This window comes from Saimiri boliviensis, chromosome 13 (genome assembly GCF_048565385.1).
Source record: "Saimiri boliviensis isolate mSaiBol1 chromosome 13, mSaiBol1.pri, whole genome shotgun sequence".
NCBI lineage: Eukaryota > Metazoa > Chordata > Mammalia > Primates > Cebidae > Saimiri > Saimiri boliviensis.
In genome coordinates this window covers 98,513,252-98,534,325 of record NC_133461.1, presented here as the reverse complement: position 1 = coordinate 98,534,325, position 21,074 = coordinate 98,513,252, and the positions used below count along the sequence as shown (strand labels likewise).

At 44.8% G+C, this 21,074-nt stretch overlaps 1 protein-coding gene across 3 annotated transcripts in view; it reads left to right on the top strand.

Annotated features, from left to right (window-relative positions):
• The first annotated feature begins 4,991 nt into the window (after positions 1–4,991).
• Positions 4,992–21,074, top strand: part of TNFRSF10A (TNF receptor superfamily member 10a) — a 37,899-nt gene continuing 21,816 nt past the window's right edge. For all 3 annotated transcript variants that reach the window (XM_074384062.1, XM_010347736.3, XM_010347737.3), the window contains exons 1-2: positions 4,992–5,381; positions 15,493–15,592. In XM_074384062.1, the coding sequence (XP_074240163.1) occupies positions 5,235–5,381; positions 15,493–15,592 (247 nt within the window). In that variant the 5' untranslated portion in view covers positions 4,992–5,234. The remainder of the gene's footprint in view (positions 5,382–15,492; positions 15,593–21,074) is intronic.

The window sequence follows — 21,074 nt, the reverse complement described above, 5'->3', positions numbered from 1 at the left end:
TAGGTCAGCCGCCCTATTTCCCCTCGCCTCTGGTGAATTTTCCTTCTGGTGTCCTTTGCAGTGTATTAATGCCACTGCCTTGGGCTTCCATATAGCCTTTAGTAGGGCTAGGATTTCTTTATTTTTGATGTTTTTTTTCCCTCTGAAGTAAGTAGTTCTCTTTCTTTATAAATGGCTCCATGTACATGAGCCGCAGCAAAGGCATACCAGCTATCAGTGTAGATGTTAACAGTTTTTCTCTCTGCCCAGTCTAAGGCCTTTGTCAGAGCTATGAGTACTGCTTTTGGGGCTGCAGAATACATTATTTAGTTGCAGTAAAATTGAACTAGAAGTCAATAACAGTAAGATATATAGAAAAGACTTTCATATTTGCAATTTAAACAACCATGGGTCAGAGAAGAAAGCTTGTGGAAATCAGAAAGTATTTCAAACTAAATGATGATGCAAAATATTAAAATTTGTAGGAAGTAACTACAGCAGGACATAGTATGAATGTTTATATTAGTAAAGAAAAAAGGATAGAAATCAATGATCTAGGTTTCCATTTAAAAGCTAAAGAAAGAAGAGCAATATAAACCCAGAATAAGTATAATAGAGGCAATAATAAGGTGAGGAAATCTGTAGAATAAAAAACAGAAAAACCCTGAAAGTATAAACAAAATTAACATAGACAGCATAGCTATTTGAAAAGAATAATAACATTTATAAATAGCGAAACTCATCAGAGAGAGACAGAACATAAATTACCAAAATCAAAATAAAAGAGAGGATATCACTATGTTTGCTAAGGATAATAAGGGAATATTGTGAGCAACTTTATGCCAATAAAGTTTTTTAAGAACTCAGAGACAAATTCCTTGAAAATTTTTGCTTGCCAGAAGAGACGCATAAAATAATAGAAAATCTGAAAAACCTTTATCTATTATAGGATTTGAAGTCATTATCAAAAACCTTCAGACACACACATACTCCGAAAGAAAAACAACAAAAATTATCTCCAAGTCCAGATCGTGTTACTGGTGAATGTATCAAACACTGAAGAAAGAAGTAATGCCAATCTTACACGACTCTCAAGAAAACTGAGTTTATTTTATAAAGCCAGAATAATGATTATACCCAAACTTAGAAAGGTATAACAGAAAAAGACAATGATAAATCAGTATCTCTCATGAATACAGACACAAAAATATGCTTAAGAAAGTATTAGCAAGTCAAACCTAGCAATACGTAAAAAAGATAATACATCAGGCCGGGCGCTGTAGCTCACACCTGTAATCCCAGCACTTTGGGAGGCTGAGGCAGGCAGATCATGAGGTCAGGAGTTTGAGACCAGCCTGACCAACATGGTGAAACCCCATCTCTATTAAAAATACAAAAACTAGCCAGGTATGGTGGTGCATGCCTGAAGTTCCAGCTACTTGGGAGGCTGAGGCAGGAGAATTGCTTGAACCCTGGGAGGTGGAGGTTGCAGTGAGCCAAGATCACCCTGCCATTCCACTCCAGCCTGGGCGACAGAAGGAGACTTGTCTCGCTGAGACACCTAGGCTGCAGTGCACTGAGGCATTCTCAGCTCACTGCAAACTCTGACTCCTGGAGTCAAGCACTTCTCCTGCCTCAGCCTCCTGAGTAGCTGGGATTACAGCAGTGCGCCACCATGCCTGCCTAATTTTTGTAATTTTAGTACAGATGGCGTTTCACCATATTGGCCAGGCTGGTCTTGAACTCCTGACTTCCTGATCTACTCACTTCGGCCTCCCAAACAAAGCCCTAGGATTACAGGCGTGAGCCACTTGCAAGTGTAAGGGTGTTGGGTGGTGGGGCCTTTTTGTTGTTTTTTTTTTGGAGGTGGAGTCTCGTTCAACATGAGTTTTGGAGGAGACATTACAACCATAGCAGGGATCTATGAGGAAGCTATAACATTGTATCTAATGGTGATTAATTAGATGTGTTCTCTCTAAGGTATGGAATAAGATAAGCATGCCTGCTTTAACTATTTCTATTTAACATTGTACTGGAAATCCTATCCAGAGCAACTCAGCAAGAAAGATGAATAAAAGGTATAAAGATTGGAGGCTGGGAGCGGTGGCTCATGCCTATAATCCCAGCACTTTGGGAGGCCAAGGTGGGAGGATAATCTGAGGTTGGGAGTTTGGGACCAGCCTGACCAACATGGAGAAACCCCGTCTCTACTAAAAATACAAAATTAGCCAGATGTGGTGGCACATGCCTGTAATCCCAGCTACTTGGGAGGCTGAGGTAGGAGAATCACTTGAACCCAGGAGGCAGAGGTTGTTGTGAGCCGAGATCACGCCATTGCACTTCAAACTGGGCAAAAAGAGTGAAACTCCATCTCAAATAAATAAGTAAATAAATAAATAAGATTGGAATTGAAGAACTGAGACAGTTTTTAGTTACAGTCAATAGGATTAGTTACATAGAAAATCCTAAATAATTATAAAATAACAACTAGAAACATTATATCTATTTAGCAGTACTATAGGTTACAAGGCCAATGCACAAAAATCAATTGTATTTCTGTATAGTTGCAACAAATAATTTGAAAATAAAAGAAGCTAATTCTGTTAGCAATAGTAACAAAAATATTTAGAAATATATTTACAAAAGATATGCAAAACCTGTATGTGAAAAGTTTGCAAAATATTATCAAGCTTAAGTAATGAATATATAAATAAATAAATCGATTTCATAGATTGGAAGACTCAAAATTGTTGAAATGTCTGTTATTTCCATTGATCTCTACATTCAATGCAATCCCAATTAAAATCCCAGCAGGCTTTTCATATTGAAAAAAAGTGTTCTATATAAAATATATGTGGAAACGCAAACCATTTTTGGGGGGCTAGCAGGGGGAGGACTTGAACTCCCTGATTTCAAGATTGACTACACAGCTCATAATTAGGACAATGTAGAAATTAGCATGACATTAGCCAAATAAAGATAATTGGAGCAGAATGGAGTCCAGAAATGAACACACACGTATATATATGGTCAATTTAATTTCAACAAAAGTGATAAAGCTATTGGATAAGGACAGAAAATCTTTTCCACAAATGGTGTCGGAACACCCGTAAAAATACGGAGAAAAATGAACATCAACCAGCGCCGCCTTTCTCTTACCCACTCCTCAGCCCCATGGACACCCTGGGAGCCCTGCGCAGGCAGGACTGTGACTCGTTTGGCTTTCGGGAGGCTGATTTTCCGCGCCGGGGCCGGCGCAGCGCTGGGTACAGAGGAACTAATGGGAGGACCTACCCCACATGCGACCCCAGCCAAAACGCATCCCCTGTCACGCGCCAGGTAGTCTCCCCTGGTTTAAGGGCTTTCAAGACTTTTAACAGGTTAGGAAAATCCAGAAGAAAGGCGGGATTGGGTCCCTCGGGCTTGCCTGACACCGCGGACAGTGGAGCTGAGGTGACATTTTATTGGCATCGAAACCTGAGACCAACAACAGGATGATTCACTTGCCTGGTGTCGACGGAGGAAGCCGTAGAAGCCTTCAGCGGCCCGGAGTTCACACCCCGCGGTGGCGGCCTCTGTAGCCTTCATTCTGCCACCATCCGCCCACCGAGCGCCTGCTGGACGACAGGAACCCGGCTACCAAGAGGCTGAGGTCGACTTCCGCTAAGAGAAAGCCAATTAATGGAAGGGAGTCGGGAGTGGGGTTTAGAATAAATGCTGTGGCCGGGCGCAGTGGCTCACGCCTGTAATCTCAGCACTTTGAGAGGTCTAGCAGGGCGGATTACGGGAGGTCGGGGGTTGGAGACAAGCGTGGCCAAAATGGAGAAACCCCGTCTCTACTAAAAATACAAAAAAATTAGGCGGGCGGCGTGGTGGGCGCTGTAACCCCTGCTACTCGTAAAGCTGAGGCAGGAGAATCGCTTGGATCCGGGAATGGTGAGCCGAGATTGCGACATTGCACCCCAGGCTGGGCAACAAGAGCAAAACTCCGTCTCAAAAAACAAACAAACAAACAAACAAATAAATAAAAGAATAAATGCTTGTTGAAGCTCTCACGTGTTGGAGGATGAGACGAATTATGCTCCAGCTAAAATAAAGCCAATGTCGCCACTGCTTGGAGGGTCTCTGTATTCGCATCTGCTCGGGGGTACCATCAGCCAATTAGAAAGACACGATTCCTACGCCTTCTCATCCGACAAAAAGTTGAAGGCTGTTGTTGGCAGTAACCATAATTAATATGATGATGAGGAAAATCAGTATTTGAAAAATTGATTGATATTAGGGTCTGAGTTTATGTATCATATTAAGCATTCTACAATAGATCAGGTAACAAATAGTGCTACTGGGATGAATATTGTGGAGAAGTAGTGTACTCTGAAGCTTAGTGAGAGTTTAAGAGTTTGGATTGTCGTTCCGTGTCAGTTTGAGATAATGACTTCTTGGCATGTACATATAAATATTGCTGTAGGGATGAGGCTAATGACGAAGGCGCATGCGATAGATATTTTTACGTAATTTGGGTATGGACCTTTTTGGCAGGGGCTGGTTAAGGTAGTAACAATCGTTTAGATTAAGGGGATTAGGGCTATTAAAGCAGTGGAAAAATACATGTTTGTTACTTTTATTTGGAGTCCTAAGACCCACGGATGACTCTAACCCTTTAAAGGTCGAGAAAGCCACGTTGTTAGGCATGGGGGCATGAGTTAGCAGTTCTTACACACTTTCTCGGTAGATAAGAAGTTGCAGGCGTCTGTTACTAGATCCACAATCTAATGTTTTGGTTAAACTATAGCCACAGCATGCAAATCCCATAATACTTTTCGGGTTTAAGGATAATAGGAAGATAGGAACGTGGCAAAGCGACTCCGAATGCAGCGGCATCCGGGCGGTTGGGTTTCGTCGAGGAACAGCAGCGTCGGGTGTGGTGGGGGGAAGGAGGGGCAAAGAAGAAGGAAGTTCAGGGTTCGCCAACCCGAGCCTCCGGTGCCGCGAGAAGGGGGCGGGATCAGGTGCCTTGACTCTGAGAATGCCATCTTCGGTTTTATCAGAGCGCACTGCTTCTTGGATTGACGCGGTTTGATTTGATGCCATCACCACCAGCTGGAGTAAAGCTGGGCGCTTTCCTGACAGCGACTCCGAATCTAAAGCTCAGCGAGAGGTTCAGAGGTAGCCGCGGCCACACACAGCATAGCTAGGGGCCCCTCCGCGTCGAGGATTGAACAGCGGGGCGGGGGCCGAGGAGCGCTGCCTACCCCATGAGACAGCCGGGACCCTGCGCCCAGGCTCCCTCGAGGGCCTGGGCAGGGCGCGCCCTAGGACCCAGGCAGGAGCGGGGAGCCAGGCCTGGGCTCCGAGTCTCCCAGACTTTCTTCGTTGTAGCCATCGTCTGGGTCTTGCTGCAGGTGAGTCCGAACTGCGGAAAAGCGCGCCTGGCACAGGGAGGGGGCAGGGAGAGCTTTTTTTTTTGCACGCAGCGGGGTGCCTGGCCTGGGTCACCTGTGGCCGGGCATGTCCGGGCAGCAGGAACCCATTGTAGGAGTCGGAGGAAGAGCAGGGTCCCTAGGGTCTGGCAGGAGTGACCAGGGCCTGGAGGGAGCAGAGAGCCCCAACCCCCTCCCCGCAGGAGTCCGGGCCGGGGCACTCCACCCTGTCTGCCGCTGCGTATCGGGAAGTTTCGTAATCGATAGAGCGAGCTCAAGTGTGTGAACTTCCAAGCCACCTCCAAGCCACACTGGCTGCGTGAAGGGGAGCGCAGGGGAGATGTCTTTCCTCCCCCCAAACCCCCTCCGTCACTCTCGTCCTCCCCACCCTCATCCTTCTTTTCGTTTTGTGTGTGTGTGTGCGCGCGTGTGCGCGTGTGGGTTTGAGACAGAGTCTCGCTTGGTCGCCCAGGCTGGCGCGCAGTGGCGTGATCGCGGCTCACCGCGACCTCCGACTTCCGGATTCAAGCGATCCCTGGCCGCAGGCGCTCGCCACCAAGTTCGGCTAATTTTTTGTATTGTTAGTAGAGACTGGGTTTCACCGTGTTAGCCAGGATAATTTCGATCTCCTGACCTCGTCATCTGCCCGCCTCGGCCCCCAGCGTGCTGGGATTACAGGTGTCAGTCACCTTGCCCGGCCCCTCCATCATCCTTCTTTACTTAGACAGATCGGTTAAACGCGCGCCCGGCAGGAAAAAGTAACTTTCTCTCCTCTGTAGTCTTCCGTTTTCTTCGAGTCCCCTGAGCACCCCAGCAGCAGTTTCCTTCCAGCCATTTTCTTGCACATGAGCAGGTACAGGGCAGTGAATCAACTGCAGTGACACGGCTAGGACCGGGCTCACCCATCCTTCAGAGGGCAGCTTTTTCTGTTAAAGCGATCAGTCTGGAAAATGCCAATGCCTTCAGTTCTCTTTCAAGTCGGTTGAGGCTCTGCCAGTTGCTCTCTTCCCGATTACTTCCACTTCGAGGAAAAACAAAACAAAACAAAAGCTAAATACCTCAAGGATAAAAACCCGTCTTACAGGTGTCAGGAGATTTTAAGTTTTTTTTGTTTAACAAAGTAAACAAGATCAGGAAACCAATGGCATTTTGTAATCTGCAAATAATTACAGAATTTATGTTTTAAACATCAGTTTATATGAGGTGGAACCCACGGTTGTTGTTTATTTTTAATAAGCTTATTAAATGTCTTTCTTTTTGACAGGCCAATGTGAGTCCAGGTGGATGTAGGGCTCACCTGTGTAGACAAGGTCCAACATCTGAATGTGGTGGTTTTGGCAATGTGACAGTTGGTTTATGTGGCTGTAAAAGAATACTTGAGGCTGTGTAGTTTATAAAGAGGTGTGTTTGGCACGTGGTTCTGTAGGCTACACAAAAAGCATGGCACCGGCATCTGCTTCTGGTAGGAAGCTTCCACTCCTGGCGAAGGGGAAGGACAGCTGGATTCTGTCCATCCGGGAAAGCGGGTGGGAAAGATGGTAGGGGGAGGGGAAAGAGATGAGCAAGGGGAGGGGGAGGGGCCAAGTTCATTCTAACAACCAGCTCTCACGGTAACTGACAGTGACAACTCCTTGAGGCAGATGGGAGAGCGGGCGGGTATGGCACCAAGTCATTCGTGAGAGATCCACCCCAAACCCCCACAGGACCCACCAGCTACATTGGGGTTCAGATTTCAGCATGAGACCTGGTAGGACCTATAAGCAGATGCCAAGGCCTTCTGCCATCCCACAGGACCCTCTCATCCCGCCATCCATCAGCTTTCTTCCTGTGCATTTATAGGCACCTTAGGTTTTAAAAATTCTGAGTGAACAAGAAATCGCTTTAGGTGTTTTCGGTCACTACCTGCATGTATCTCATTCTTTTTAACAGCATCATAATATTTAGTGCCTGGGTGAAACACATGGGGTGAACCACAGTTGATTTTAGTTTTCCATCCTATGGACAATTGTTAACATGGTATCCTGCCTTTGTGCTAAGTCCAGAAGGATCGTAGTGAGAACCCTTGTATGTGTCACGTGCCCATATATCCATGTTCACTGGAGTATCGGGCAGCTCCTTAGGAGAGGAATTGTTGGGTCAATGAGCTCATCAATGTAGAATTTTGTTTGGATGTTGCTAAATTGTCCTTTGGGAGAAGGTTGTGTCTTTACACTCACACCAAGAGTACCCAAGCGTGCCCATGTCCCTGCACCCTTACTACACAGAATTTTCGTTCTTTCTTAGTCTAAGAGGTAAAAAAATGATAGCTCCCAATGTCGTATTTTTTATTTCAATGTTATTAAAGATTTTCAAGGATCCAGGAATTTTTTGAGACTGGAAGTAGATGACTTTGAGACTCCAGATGAGACAGCAGGGGAGGGAGCAGGGAAGGCCGCAGTCACACCTATGCACTCGGGAAACCGTGGTCAGCTGGGGCCAGTCCCTGCCACTTGCCGCCTGTGAATGGAGATAAGGTCTCTGTCCTCAGGCTGTCAGGATAACCTCAGATGAGCCTAGAGATAAGCTCAGTTTCTGACCTCAGGTCCTGGCTCTGTCAATGCTGGGATGGTCCAATCTCTATACCACGTCCTTCCACCTCTCCTGTCTCTTTATCCAAGTAGGAAGTGAGAAATTGTAAGGCTCAGGAGCTCAGACACTCAGGCTGTTAAAGAGCCCAGAGAGTGGAGGCTGAAGACTGCCAGGGTTGGCAGCGCTTTTCTTCAGCTTAGTGACTCTGGTGTGGCCCCAGCTCCTTATAAAATAGACAGATAGAAGAAAAAGTCCCCCGTGGCTCTATGTAAACCCCAGTGGACTGTGTTGGCGGGCTGTATGCTGTCACGTGGGAGGACAAATCACATCCTCAGCGACAGTGTCAGTCACTGTGAACTGGTTCCCCAGGGCACATGCCCTCCACCCAGCAGAGGCTGAACCCAATCCTACCTGCACCTCAGCATCAGTATTTGCATGAGTTTGAGGCAGAAGCTTCTGAAGACTGGGGTGGAGCGCCATGGGGAGGGGCCATGGAGGAACAGAGGATCCAGACCTCAAGCGAGGACAGCGGTCTCACTGCAGGGGCACAGCCTGGTTCACCTGCCACACTTCAGTTGTCCTTCTAGTGGGCATGCAGCCCAGATTGCAGTTTGAAGAGAGAGCAGGAAATGTCTCCATCTAGGTGGCTGCAGCTGGCTGCTCACCCCGCCCCTACTGAAAATCGACAGTCCCAGTTATGGTCTTCTGTCCTGTATCTAGGAATGGCAGGGCAGTGAGGCTCTAGCTTTTAGCTTTTAGGTCGGGGATGGGGACCGTGGGGACAGTGCCATGCCCCGAGCCTGTACTGTTGGACAGCTGGTGTCCTCCTCCCAGCCGGAGACTGCACATCTTTGATCAGGGTATTTTCCTAACCCAGAGAGTTGGGGATTGTTGCTCTCATTTTGTATGGAGAGAAAATGAGATTTAGGAGGAGGAAGTCCCCAGCATTTGGGACCTGGCCTGCTTGGTAATAGCAGGTGCCTGTTGGTCTGCGAAGAGCATCTCTTGGATTCCCAGGCAGGTATCTGTGATAATAGGGAAAGGAGAAAGAGTCTGCTTTGTAGGGAAGAGCACGGTGTGCTCAGCACCTCAGACACCCGCCTGGGGCCGGGAGGAGGTATGAATCATCGCATTTTACAGAGGAGGGAACCACAGCTCAGAGGGGGAAAGTGTGTGCACCGGGCCACAGGCCAGTCTGTCCAGAGCACTGGGAGGAATGAGGGAAACTAGGAATGACCACTTAAAAAAGTTAGATGAAGAGAATTTCAAAGTCAAGGCATTGGAGTTTTGCTGGTAATAGGTTTGCATGGCTTACGTCATATTAAGTGCATCATGCCCTCGCCCCATGTCTCAGCACTGAGCGGAGGGAGGGGGAACAGTCCTGGTAAAGAGGAGGGAAGAGTCACACCGCCTGGGGCAGGCCCTCTGTGGCTGCCTCCTCCTGCTGTGGTTTCTCTGGCTTAGGCTGCCCCTCTCACCTGGCTTGTCTGTGGGGAGGAGACCTTTGTTCTCTGGCTGCTTTTTTTTTTAGGTGGAGTCTTGCTCTGTCACCAGGCTGCAGTGCAGTGGCGCAATCTCGGCTCGCTGCAACCTCCACCTCCTGGTTATAAGCGATTCTTCCAACTCAGCCCCCTGAGTAGCTAGGACCACAGGCGTGTGCCACCACGCCTGGCTGGTTTTTTTTGTATTTTTAGTAGAGATGGGGTTTCACCATGTTGGCCAGGATGGTCTTGGTCCCTTGACCTCGTGATCCGCCCGCCTCAGCCTCCCAAAATGCTGGGATTACAGGCGTGAGCCACCGCTCCTGGCCTCTGGCTGCTTTTAAGACTTTCTCCTTAACAGTGGTTTCAGCACGTTGATTGCGGCAAAAATAATCCTCAGGAGCCATGCCTCTAGCATTTTTGGCCTCCCCTTCTGAATAATAACAGCCACATTTTGGCCTCTGCAGGACTAAGGTGGCTGAGCAGCTACTTCTGTGTATCTCTGCCCTGCCCTTGGCCTCTGGGAGCTCCTGGGGATCCTCAGCAGAGTCCACAGGGCTCTTCGGGGGCCTCTCCCTGTGCTGCAGCCTGGAGCCTATGAGCTGAGCAGTGAGCTGAGGCCACCGCTGGGCTCGTGTCATGGGCCTGGCGGGAAAGTCATTCACCCAGGAAGTGGATGATGAGCCCTTTACTCTGAGAATGTCTGCGCCTGGTGGCGGTGGGAGGACAAGTGAGCCCTGTGTGAATCCTGCTCCCTGGAGCCCACAGTCTGGTGAAGGAGGTGTCACCAGGGACCTAAATAGCTATCAGGAAGCACGGGGTCCCACCTGCCTCACCTCCCCCACCTGCCTCACCTCCCCCACCTGCCTCACCTCCCCCACCTGCCTCACCTCCCCCACCTGCCTCACCTCCCCCACCTGCCTCACCTCCCCCACCTGCCTCACCTCCCCCACCTGCCTCACCTCCCCCACCTGCCTCACCTCCCCCACCTGCCTCACCTCCCCCACCTGCCTCACCTCCCCCACCTGCCTCACCTCCCCCACCTGCCTCACCTCCCCCACCTGCCTCACCTCCCCCACCTGCCTCACCTCCCCCACCTCCAGAGAGGCTGTGCCGGCTCCAGGTGTTGTACTGGACCGAGCATAGAAAGTCAACACCAAGACCAAAGTATGCCAAATTACAGGGTTTATTGTGCTGGCAGCCACGGAGGACTCGCGTCTCTCCAACCGTGGCATCGAAAGGAGGGTGACAAGACCTTTTTATGCCCACCTTTGGGGGTGAGAGTGGGGTGGGGGTGGAGGTGAAGGGATTCAGACAATCTGAGGGCCAGGGGATTCCGTAAATCACTTCCCAGGCAGGGAGGAGGGTACGGATCTCTGGACATTCCGAGGGCTAGAGGACTTGCTGTCACTTCGATTGTTACCTAAGTGGCTTACAGAAGTCAAGATAAGCGTTAGTTTGCACATTGTCTGAGTTAAGGTAGAAATAACAGATCTTAGTCACTTATTACAAGCGGCAGGAGCCAGGATGGAATTAGATGGGGATGCTTATTCTGGTTATTACCGGTAAGCAAAGACTAGCAACTCTGGCAGTCACTGAGAAGCGGCTTTACCTTTTTGCATTTTGCAAAGTAAACTAGCAGTTATATTTACAGAGGCCAAGGCCCGCAGTTATTGTGAGGAGAATGGGGCAGCCTTTACAACTTACTTTAAAAACAGTTTTGTCTTTTATAAAATGGCATTGCTCAGGTTCTAACTTTAGGCTAGCTATGTTACACAGGGATACCATCTCCCTACTTGACTCTGGCAGAGGGAGGCTGTGGAGTTACAAGTCCTCAGGTCACGGTATTGTTGGCTTGTAAGATGTGGTTTGATTAAAATCCACATTGAGGGTAATGTTTGTACTAACAACAGCGTGTGCTGAAATATATTACTTGCACGTGCCAAGTCTGTTCTCAGAACTCCATACACCTGTGAACGCACGGAATCCTGACACAGCCAGACTGCACAGGAGTTCTCGTTGTCTTCACTTTAGATGAGCAGCAGGAGACGCAGAACATTCGTTCAGTGGAGGGGCTGGGCAGGGGGACGAGCGACCCTCGGGGCAGCAGCAGTGATTGGGTCACTGGGTTGTGCTGGTCTGTCCCAGGCAGGTATTTGGTGCTTGTTCTTGAGGCCTGCACTCACCTAGGGCTGGATCACAGCTGGGGGTCCCTGAGAAGTCATGTAAGGCCACCTCTTATTTCAAGAATGATAGACATGTTTAGAAAAGAAGTGGCTTCCCCTGAACCATGAGGCTGGCCCGAGACTTTGACAGATGGCTTGCTTCTTAAGCCAGGGGTCTTTTCATACTAAAAGAACAAAGAAACAAAGAAAAAAGCCACAAAAGGCTCAGGGGAAGCAGATTTCCGACCACAGGACAACTTTCAGAACAAGTCTGAGTTACTCATTTTAAGATCAAGGCATTTTTTAAGGTATGTATGCTTGAGAGAAGAGACCACAGTGTGCATGACAAACTTGGCTGTAAAACACAAGGCAAGGAAACCCTGTGATTAATGACTCAGCTCAGGAAGAGGCAGGGTCAGGAGAGGCTATGGAGGAGAAGACCTGGAACAAGACCTGTCTCTCTCGCTCTCTTAAACAAACATACACCCACACACACACACACACACACACACACACCCCACCTCACACCCCCATGAGTGAACTGAGAACCTCACTTCTCTGACCGCACCTTCCATCTCCCTCAATCAGAGACGCCCACAAACTGCAGAGCTGGGTCCCAACCTCACTTCTTGTTACTCCCCCCCACCCCCGACTGCTTTGACTTCCTATCTGCCTGGGAGCCTGTCTGTGTGGACTTTTTCCTCTATGTCCACCAGTGTCCCTACCACTAATGGCATTTGTCACCTCTGCCTAGGCAGCCCCTCATGACTCTTTGCACCTTCATGGACTTTGGGGTTAGTGATGGCTGTGCCTCATCTCCCTGTGAACTGGAACTGTCCTAAGGAAAGAGAGGGTCGTGCCTGCCCCTGATACTCCAGGATTCCTTGCAGAGTGGTCACCGGGCACTGACTTGGGTGAATGAGTAACACGGGTTCTAGGAAGCCTGCACTGTGTTTTATGTGAGAGGTGGGAAGAGCAGCTGAACAGAATGCTGAGAACTGCCGAGATTCAGAGTCACCAGGAGCTCGTTGTCAGGTTTTCATTTGCTATTAGCAGATATTTTTTTTAATGCACTATTTTTAGTGTTAAAAGTGAATTCATCAGAAGATATAATAATCATAAATGTGTATATGTGTTTTAGTAGAGGTTTAAAATACATGAAGCAACACTCAAAAGGACTAAAGGGGGATCATGTCACCCCCTTCTCAACAACTGCTTAGAACGATCAGATGAAAACCGTAAAATAAAAGATCTGAACACTGTCAACCACCTTGACTTAACTGACATTTATAGAGCACACCTGCAACATCTACAGGAGATTCATTCTTTTCTATGAACATAGTACTTCCACCAAGATAGACCACATTGTGAGCTATAAAACAAATCTAAAAACATTTAAAATGAAGAAAATTATATAAAATATGTTCTCTGATCTCAATGAAATTAAATTGTTGCAATGACAATATCTAGAAAGAGTCCTCATAGGTGAATATTAAGCAACATACTTATAAATAATTCATAGTTCATGGATGAAGTCAAAAGAGATTTCAAAATATTTCAAAATAGATGATGATAATTACATAGTATGTGGAAATGTGTGGGAAGCCACTAAGCCAGTGCTTAGAATGACATGCACAGCTCTCACGGCTTCTGTAAGAAGAATTGGGAGTTGGGGAAAACAAGGAGTGACTGCTAATGGGCATGGATTTTCTTTTTGGGTGATGAAAATATTCAAAAATTAATTTTTACTGCTGGTTATACACTTCTATAAGTCTATTTAAAGGAAATAATTATATATATAAAGTATATCTTAGTAAAGTGCTTTAGGATTAAAAGAAGAATGGTAACAGACTCAGAGGTCTGCATTATTTACCCATAAAATAAGTGTCAATTGGCCAGGCACGGTGGCTCACGCCTGTAATCCCAGCACTTTGGGAGGCTGAGGTGGGCAGATCATGAGGGCAAGAGATCAAGACCATCCTGGCCAACGTGATGAAACTCCATCTCTACTAAAAAAAAAAAAAAAAAAAAAAAAAAAAATTAGCCAGGCATGGTGATGCATGTCTGTAGTCCCAGCTACTCAGGAGGCTGAGCCAGGAGAATTGCTTAAAACCAGAAAATGAAAGTTGCAGTGAGCTGGAATCACACCACTGCACTCCAGCCTAGTGATAGAGCAAGACTCCGTCTCAAAAAAAAAAAAAAAAAAAAAAGTCATCAATTAAACTCAAAAGCAGTATCAAGATGACAAGGAAATAATAAGAGTGAAATCAATGAAACAGAATTCAAACAATAAAAGGAATCAATAAGCCAAGAGTTGGTTCTCAGAAATGGTCAACAAAATTATAGAAGTAATAAATCAAAGTTCAAAAGAAAAAAAGAACAGCATGAAATACCAATATCAAGAATTAATGATGGGATATTATTACAAACTCTACAGCTAGTAAAAGGGTAACAGTGGGATCTCGTGAATAACTTAATGCCAATCAGTTTGACAACTTAGATTAAACAGAAAAATTTCTTGTAAAACACTACTCAGCAAAATAGCCACAAGGGGTAAAGCTAATTTAAATATTCCTAAAGTGTCTATGAATTGGAGTTTATTGTTTATTTATTTATTTTGAAATGGAGTCTCGCTCTGTCACCCAGGCTGGAGTGCCGTGGTGTGACCTTGGCTCACTGCAACCTGCGCCTCCCAGGTTCAAGTAATTCTCATGCCTCAGCCTCCCTCCCGAGTAGCTGGGATTACAGGTACCCACCACCACACCTGACTGATTTTTTATATTTTTAGTAGACATCAGATTTCACCCTGTTGGTCAGGCTGGTCTCGAACTCCTGTCCTCAGGTGATCTGCCCGCCTCAGCCTCTCAAAGTGCTGGGATTACAGGTGTGAGCCACCATCCCCAGTGGAATTCATTGTTAAGTGCTCACAATGATGAACACTGCAGTCCCATGTCATTTCACTGATGAATTCTATAAGTGTTTTTGGAAGGAATAACACCAACAGTAGACAAATTGTTTCAGGACAAAAAGAAGGAGGAAACACTTCTTTAATGATGACGTCTACTAATTCTCAAACTCTTCCAAGAAATTGAGTTGGAGGGAATGGAACTCTTTCTAACTCTTTCTGTGGGCCTTGCATTACCCTGATACCATAGAAGTGATAAAAGGAGGCCTCCGTGTCTTGTTCCTGATCTTGGAGAAAAAATCTTTAGTCTTTCACTGTTAAGTAGGATGCTAGCTGTTGGCTTTTCATATGTGGCCTAAATGTAAGACCTACAAGAATTATACAACTCTTGGAAGAAAACAGCAATATAAACCCCTTACCTTGGGGTATATATACAAAAGAACTGAAAGAAGGGGCTCAAAGAGATTTTGTACACCCATGTTCATACCAGCGTTGTTCACAATAGCCAAATTGTGGACACAATCCAAATGTCCATTGACAGATGAATGGATAAACAAAATATGATACACACACACACACACACACACACACACACACACACACACACACACAATGGAAAGGAAGGAAATTCCAAAGCATGGTACCAAATGGATGGATCATGATGATACTATACTAAGTGAAATATGACAGTTTCAAGAAAAAAATAAGATACTGTGTGTTTCCATGTATATGAAGTACCTAGAGTAGTCAAATTCATAGAAACAGACAGTAGAATGGTAGTTGCCAAGGGCTCGGGCAGGGGGATGGGGGCAAAGGGACAAATATGAGTACAAACAAATGGTTGAATTTTAGAACTGGGAGAAAGTTGAAAATTCTGTCTAGTTTTGGAGGCTGGGGGAATGGAATATGAGATTAATCTTGTAAAGGGTGAGATCTGAAAGCCACTCATGCCAGTCCCTGCTTTGCCCCCACAGGCTGTACCTGCCTCAGCTGAAACCATCAACAATGATGATCAATTACTTGCCTCACAGCAACAGAAACATAGCCCTCTGGGAGACGACGTGTGTCCACCAGGTACTTTCTAAGACTGATTTCTAATCCTTTACACCTTCCTTTTCCTTACCATATACAAAAATTATCTCTAAATTCATCAATGACATTCCTTTTCCATGTTGTTCCAGTTTTCTGTTTCCTGCAGTTTCTGGTTCTTCTATTCAGCAGAGACTTACTGATCCTTTGCCAAATCCAAAGTTATGAAGCTTGATCTCCATGTTTTCTCCTAAGAGTTTTGCATTTTAACTCTTGATGCATTTTCAATTAATTTTTGTAAATGGTGTCAAATAAGAGTCCAACTTCATTCTTTTGCATGTGGCTATCCAGTTGCCATTTGTTGAAATGATTTTTTTTTCCCCCAATGGTCTTGGCATCCTTTTCAAAAACCAGTTGACCATAAAAATATGGGTTTATTGTTGGACTCTCAGTTATTTTCCACTGATGTATATCTGTCCTTTTACCAGTGCCACACTGTCTTATAGTGAGTTTTGACATCAGGAAATATGAATCTTCCTTTTTTTTTCCTTTTCCAGAATTATTTTGTTCATACTGGGTCTTTTGCAATTTCATATGAATTTTAGGAGCAGCTTGCCAGTTTCTAAAATCAGCTGAGTTTCTCACAGGGATTATGCTGAACCTGTAGCTCAGTGTAGAGGTCACTGGCATCTTAACAATGAGAAGTCTTTTGATCCAAAGCATGAGTTTACTTTTTTAACATTTTTCAAATTTAGATTATCTCTAATTTTTATTTTTATTTTTATTTATTTATTTTTTTTGAGACGGAGTTTCGCTCTTGTTACCCAGGCTGGGGTGCAATGGCGTGATCTCGGCTCACCGCAACCTCCGCCTCCTGGGTTCAGGCAATTCTCCTGTCTCAGCCTCCTGAGTAGCTGGGATTACAGGCACGCACCACCATGCCCAGCTAATTTTTTGTATTTTTAGTAGAGACGGGGTTTCACCATGTTGACCAGGTTGGTCTTGATCTCTCGACCTCGTGATCCACCCGCCTCGGCCTCCCAAAGTGCTGGGATTACAGGCTTGAGCCACCGCGCCCAGCCATATCTCTAATTTTTAAAATAATGCTTTGTAGTTTGCAGACTATAGATTTTGGGTTGATTTTGTTAAACTTACTCCCAGATATTTAATATTTTTTATGCTAAAGTGGATAAAACCTTTTCTTAATTTCATTTTAGGATTCATTGTCAGTGTATACAAGTATAATTGATTTTTGTTCACTGATCTTGTATTCTATAAACTTGCACAACTTGTTTATTATTCTTAATGCGTTTATCATGGCTTCCTTAGGATTTTCCCTATATAGTATATAATTTGCAAATCAAATAAAGTTTTACTTTTTCCTTTCCAATCTGGATGCTTTTTTTGGTTTTGTTTTTTTTTTTGACTTTGAGACAAAGTATGGCTCTGTCACCAGGCTGGAGTGCACTGGCATGATCTCAGCTCACTGCAACCTCCACCTCCTGGGTTCAAGCAATTTCCCTGCCTCAGCCTCCTCAGTAGCTGGAACTGCAGGCACATCCCACAATGCCTGGCTACTTTTTTGTATTTTAGTAGAGATAGGATTTCACCATGTTGGCCAGGATCATCTCAATCTATTGACCTCGTGATCTGCCCACCACAGACTCCCAAAGTGCTAGGATTAGAGGCATGAGCCACCATGCCCAGCTAAGGATCCTTTTTATTTCTTTTACTTACCTAATTGTCCTAGTTAGAGCCTCCAGTGCAATATTGAATAAAAGCAGTGACAACAGATATCTTTTTTGAAGAAAATCTTTCAGTTGTTCGCCCTTAAATATAATGTTAGCTGTGAGTTTTTGTAGATATTCTTTATCAGGTTGAAGAAGTTCATTTTTATTTTGTGATTTTTATCATGAAAGAGTGTTGGTCTTAGTAAAATGCTTTCTCTGTTTTTGAGATAATCCTGTTTCTTTTGCTTTTTATTCTATTGATATAATTTGTTACATCAATTTATTTTGGGATGTTAAACAAACCTTGTACTTCTAGGATAAAACTCATTTGGTCCTGGTATATAATTCTTTTTATATGCTTTTGGATTCAACTTGCTAGTATTTTGTTGCAGCATCCATATTCATAAGAATTATTAGTCTGTAGTTTTCTTTCTTTGTGAATTCCTTTTCTGGTCTTAATATTAAGGTAATTGTATTAGTCCCTTTATACTGGGCTGATAAAGACATACCTAAGCCTGGAAATTTACAAAAGAAAGAGGCCAAATTGGACTTACAGTGCCATTGGCTGGGGAAGCCTCACAATCATGACAGGAGGCAAGGAGGAGCAAGTCACATCTTACATGGATGGCAGCAAGGAAGGAGCTTGCACAGGAAAAGTACCCCTTATAATAACCATCAGGTATCATGAGACTTACTCGCTATCATGAGAACAGCATGGGAAAGATGTGCCCTAACGACTCAATTACCTCCCAACAGGTCCCTCCCACAACACATGGGAATTCAAGATGAAATTTGGGTGGGGATACAGCCAAACCATATTATTCTACCCCTGGCTAATCCCAAATGTCATGTTCTCACATTTTAAGACGAATCATACTTTCCCAACAGTCACTCAAAGTCTTAATTCATTTCAGCATTAACACAAAAGTTCATAGTCCAAGGTATCTTCTGACAAGGCAAGTCCCTTCTGCCTATGAGCCTGTAAAATCAAAAGCAAGTTAGTTACTTCTTAGATACAATGGGGGGTAGAGGCATTGAGTAAATATAGCCATTCCAAATGGGAGACATTGGCCAAAACGAAGGGGCGACAGGCTCTGTGCAAGTTTGAAATTCAGCAGGGCAGTCAAGTCTTAAAGCTCCAAAATGATCTCGTTTGACGCTATGTCTTACATCCAGGTCTCCTTGATATAAGAGGTGGGTTCCTACGGTCTTGGGCAGCTCTGCCCCTGTGGCGTTGCAAGGTATCGCCCCCCTCCCTCCTCTTGGCTGCTTTCATGTGCTGGTGCTGAGTGTCTGTCTGCAGCTTTTCTAGGTGCATGGTTAAACTATTGGTGCTTCTACCATTCTGGGGTCTGAAGGATGATGGCCCTTTTCTCACAGCTCACTAGGCCGCTCCCCAGTAGGACTCCATATTGGGGCTTGGATGCCACATTTCCCTTCCCTTCATTCTCCAGGAGGGCCCTGCCTGGGCAGCAAACTTACCTGGGCATCCAAGTGTTTCCATACCTCTTCTGAAATCTAGGTGGAAGTTCCCTAACCTCAGTTCTTGACTTTTGTAGACTCACAGATTCAACAGCACATGGAGGCTGCCAAGACCTGGGGCTTCCACCCTCTGAAGCAACAGCCCAGGCTGTACCGTGGCCCCTTGTTTTCACAGCTGGAGTGGCTGGGATATAGGACGCCAAGTCCCTAGACTGCATACAATACAGGACCGTGAACCTATACCAGGAAACCATTTTCTTCTAGGCCTCCAGGCCTGTGATAGGAGGGGCTGCCATGAAGACCTCTGACGTGCTCTAGAGACATTTTCCCCATTGTCTTGGGGATTAACATTCAGCTCCTCATTACTTATGCAAATTTCTGCAGTCAGCTTGAATTTCTCCTGAGCAATGCATAGAGTTATGACGCTACTAAGCAATAGGGATTTTTCTGCTCCATCATAATATTATGGGACCACCAATGTTATGGGAACCACATAGGTGGTTCCTTGTTGACCAAAACGTCGTCATGCAATGCATGGCTATAATTTGAGTCTTCTTATTTTTTCCCTGTGTTAGTTTTTTAGCTCAAATTCCTGTGCCAATATATCAATCTATTCAAAGAACTAAATTTTGGATTCATTAATTTACTCTGTTGTTTTTCTATTCTCTGTCTCATTAATTTCTGCTCTAACCTGTATTGTTTTCTTCCTTCTGCTTGCTTTATCTATAGTTTGCTCTTCTTTTTACAGTGTCTTAGAATGGATTATTAGGTTATAGATCGAGATATTTCTTCTTCCTAAATAGGCATTTACAGCTATCAATTTCTCTCTAAACTTCAGCTACGTTAGTTGTATCCCATAGGTTTGGTATGTTGTGTCTTCATTTTCATCTTATTTTCTGATATCTCTTGATTTCTTCTTGGACCAATTGGTTATTCAGGAGTGTGCTATGGCCGGGCGTAATGGCTCACACCTGTAATCCTAGCACTTTGAGAGACTGAGGCAGGTGGATCATCTGAGGTTGGGAGTTTGAGACCAGTCGGACCAACATGGAGAAACCCCGTCTCTACTAAAAATACAAAATTAGCCGGGTGTGGTGGCACATGCTCGTAATCCTAGCAACTTGGGAGGCTGAAGCAGGAGAATCGCTTGAACCTTGGAGACAGAGGTTGCAGTGAGCTGAGATTGCACTATTGCACTCCAGCCTGGGCAACAAGAACGAAACTGCCTCAAAAAAGAAAAAAAAAAAAAAAAAAAAGGAGTGAGCTATTTAATTTTTATATAGCTGTGAGGTTCTCCACTTTTTTCCTGCTATATATTTCTAAATTTATTCCATTGTGGTAGGAGTGAATACTTTGGATTATTTCTATCCTTTATGTGTATTGAGGTTTATGATATGGCTGAGCTTATGGCCTATTCTGGAGAATGTTCTGTGTGCACTTTAAAAGAATATATATCTTGTTTTGATTGAGTAGAGCATTTTATAGAGGTCTGTCCAGTCTAGTTGCTAATGTGTTGTTCAAGTCTACTACTTTCTTGCTGATGTTCTTTCTAGATTTTTTTTGTATGAATTCCTATAGTTTAAGGAAACTATGCTTTTTTTTTTTTTTTTTTTTTTTTTTTTGAGACGGAGTTTCGCTCTTGTTACCCAGGCTGGAGTGCAATGGCGCGATCTCGGCTCACTGCAACCTCCACCTCCTGGGCTCAGGCAATTCTCCTGCCTCAGCCTCCTGAGTAGCTGGGATTACAGGCACGTGCCACCATGTCCAGCTAATTTTTTGTGTTTTTAGTAGAGACGGGGTTTCACCATGTTGACCAGGATGGTCTCGATCTCTTGACCTCGTGATCCACCCGCCTCGGCTTCCCAGAATGCTGGGATTACAGGCATGAGCCACCGTGCCTGGCCGGAAACTATGCTTTTAAAGTGTGGTTTGTATTTCAATTATTTCCTCCTAGTTTGTTATCTTAGTCATGATTTCTTCTTTCTAGAGTTTTTTTGTATGAATTCCTATAGTTTAAGGAAACTATGCTTTTAAGTGTGGTTTGTATTTCATTATTTCCTCCTAGTTTGTTTTCATCTTAGTCATGATTTCTTCTTTCTAGAATTTTTTTGTATGAATTCCTATAGTTTAAGGAAACTATGCTTTTAAGTGTGGTTTGTATTTCGTTATTTCCTCCTAGTTTGTTTTTATCTTAGTCATGATTTCTTCCATGCAGTTTTGTTCCTAATTTTTATATAGTTAACTTTATGCAACTTTTTTTTTTTTTTTTTGGAGACATAGTTTCACTCTTGTCACCCAGGCTGGAGTACAATGGC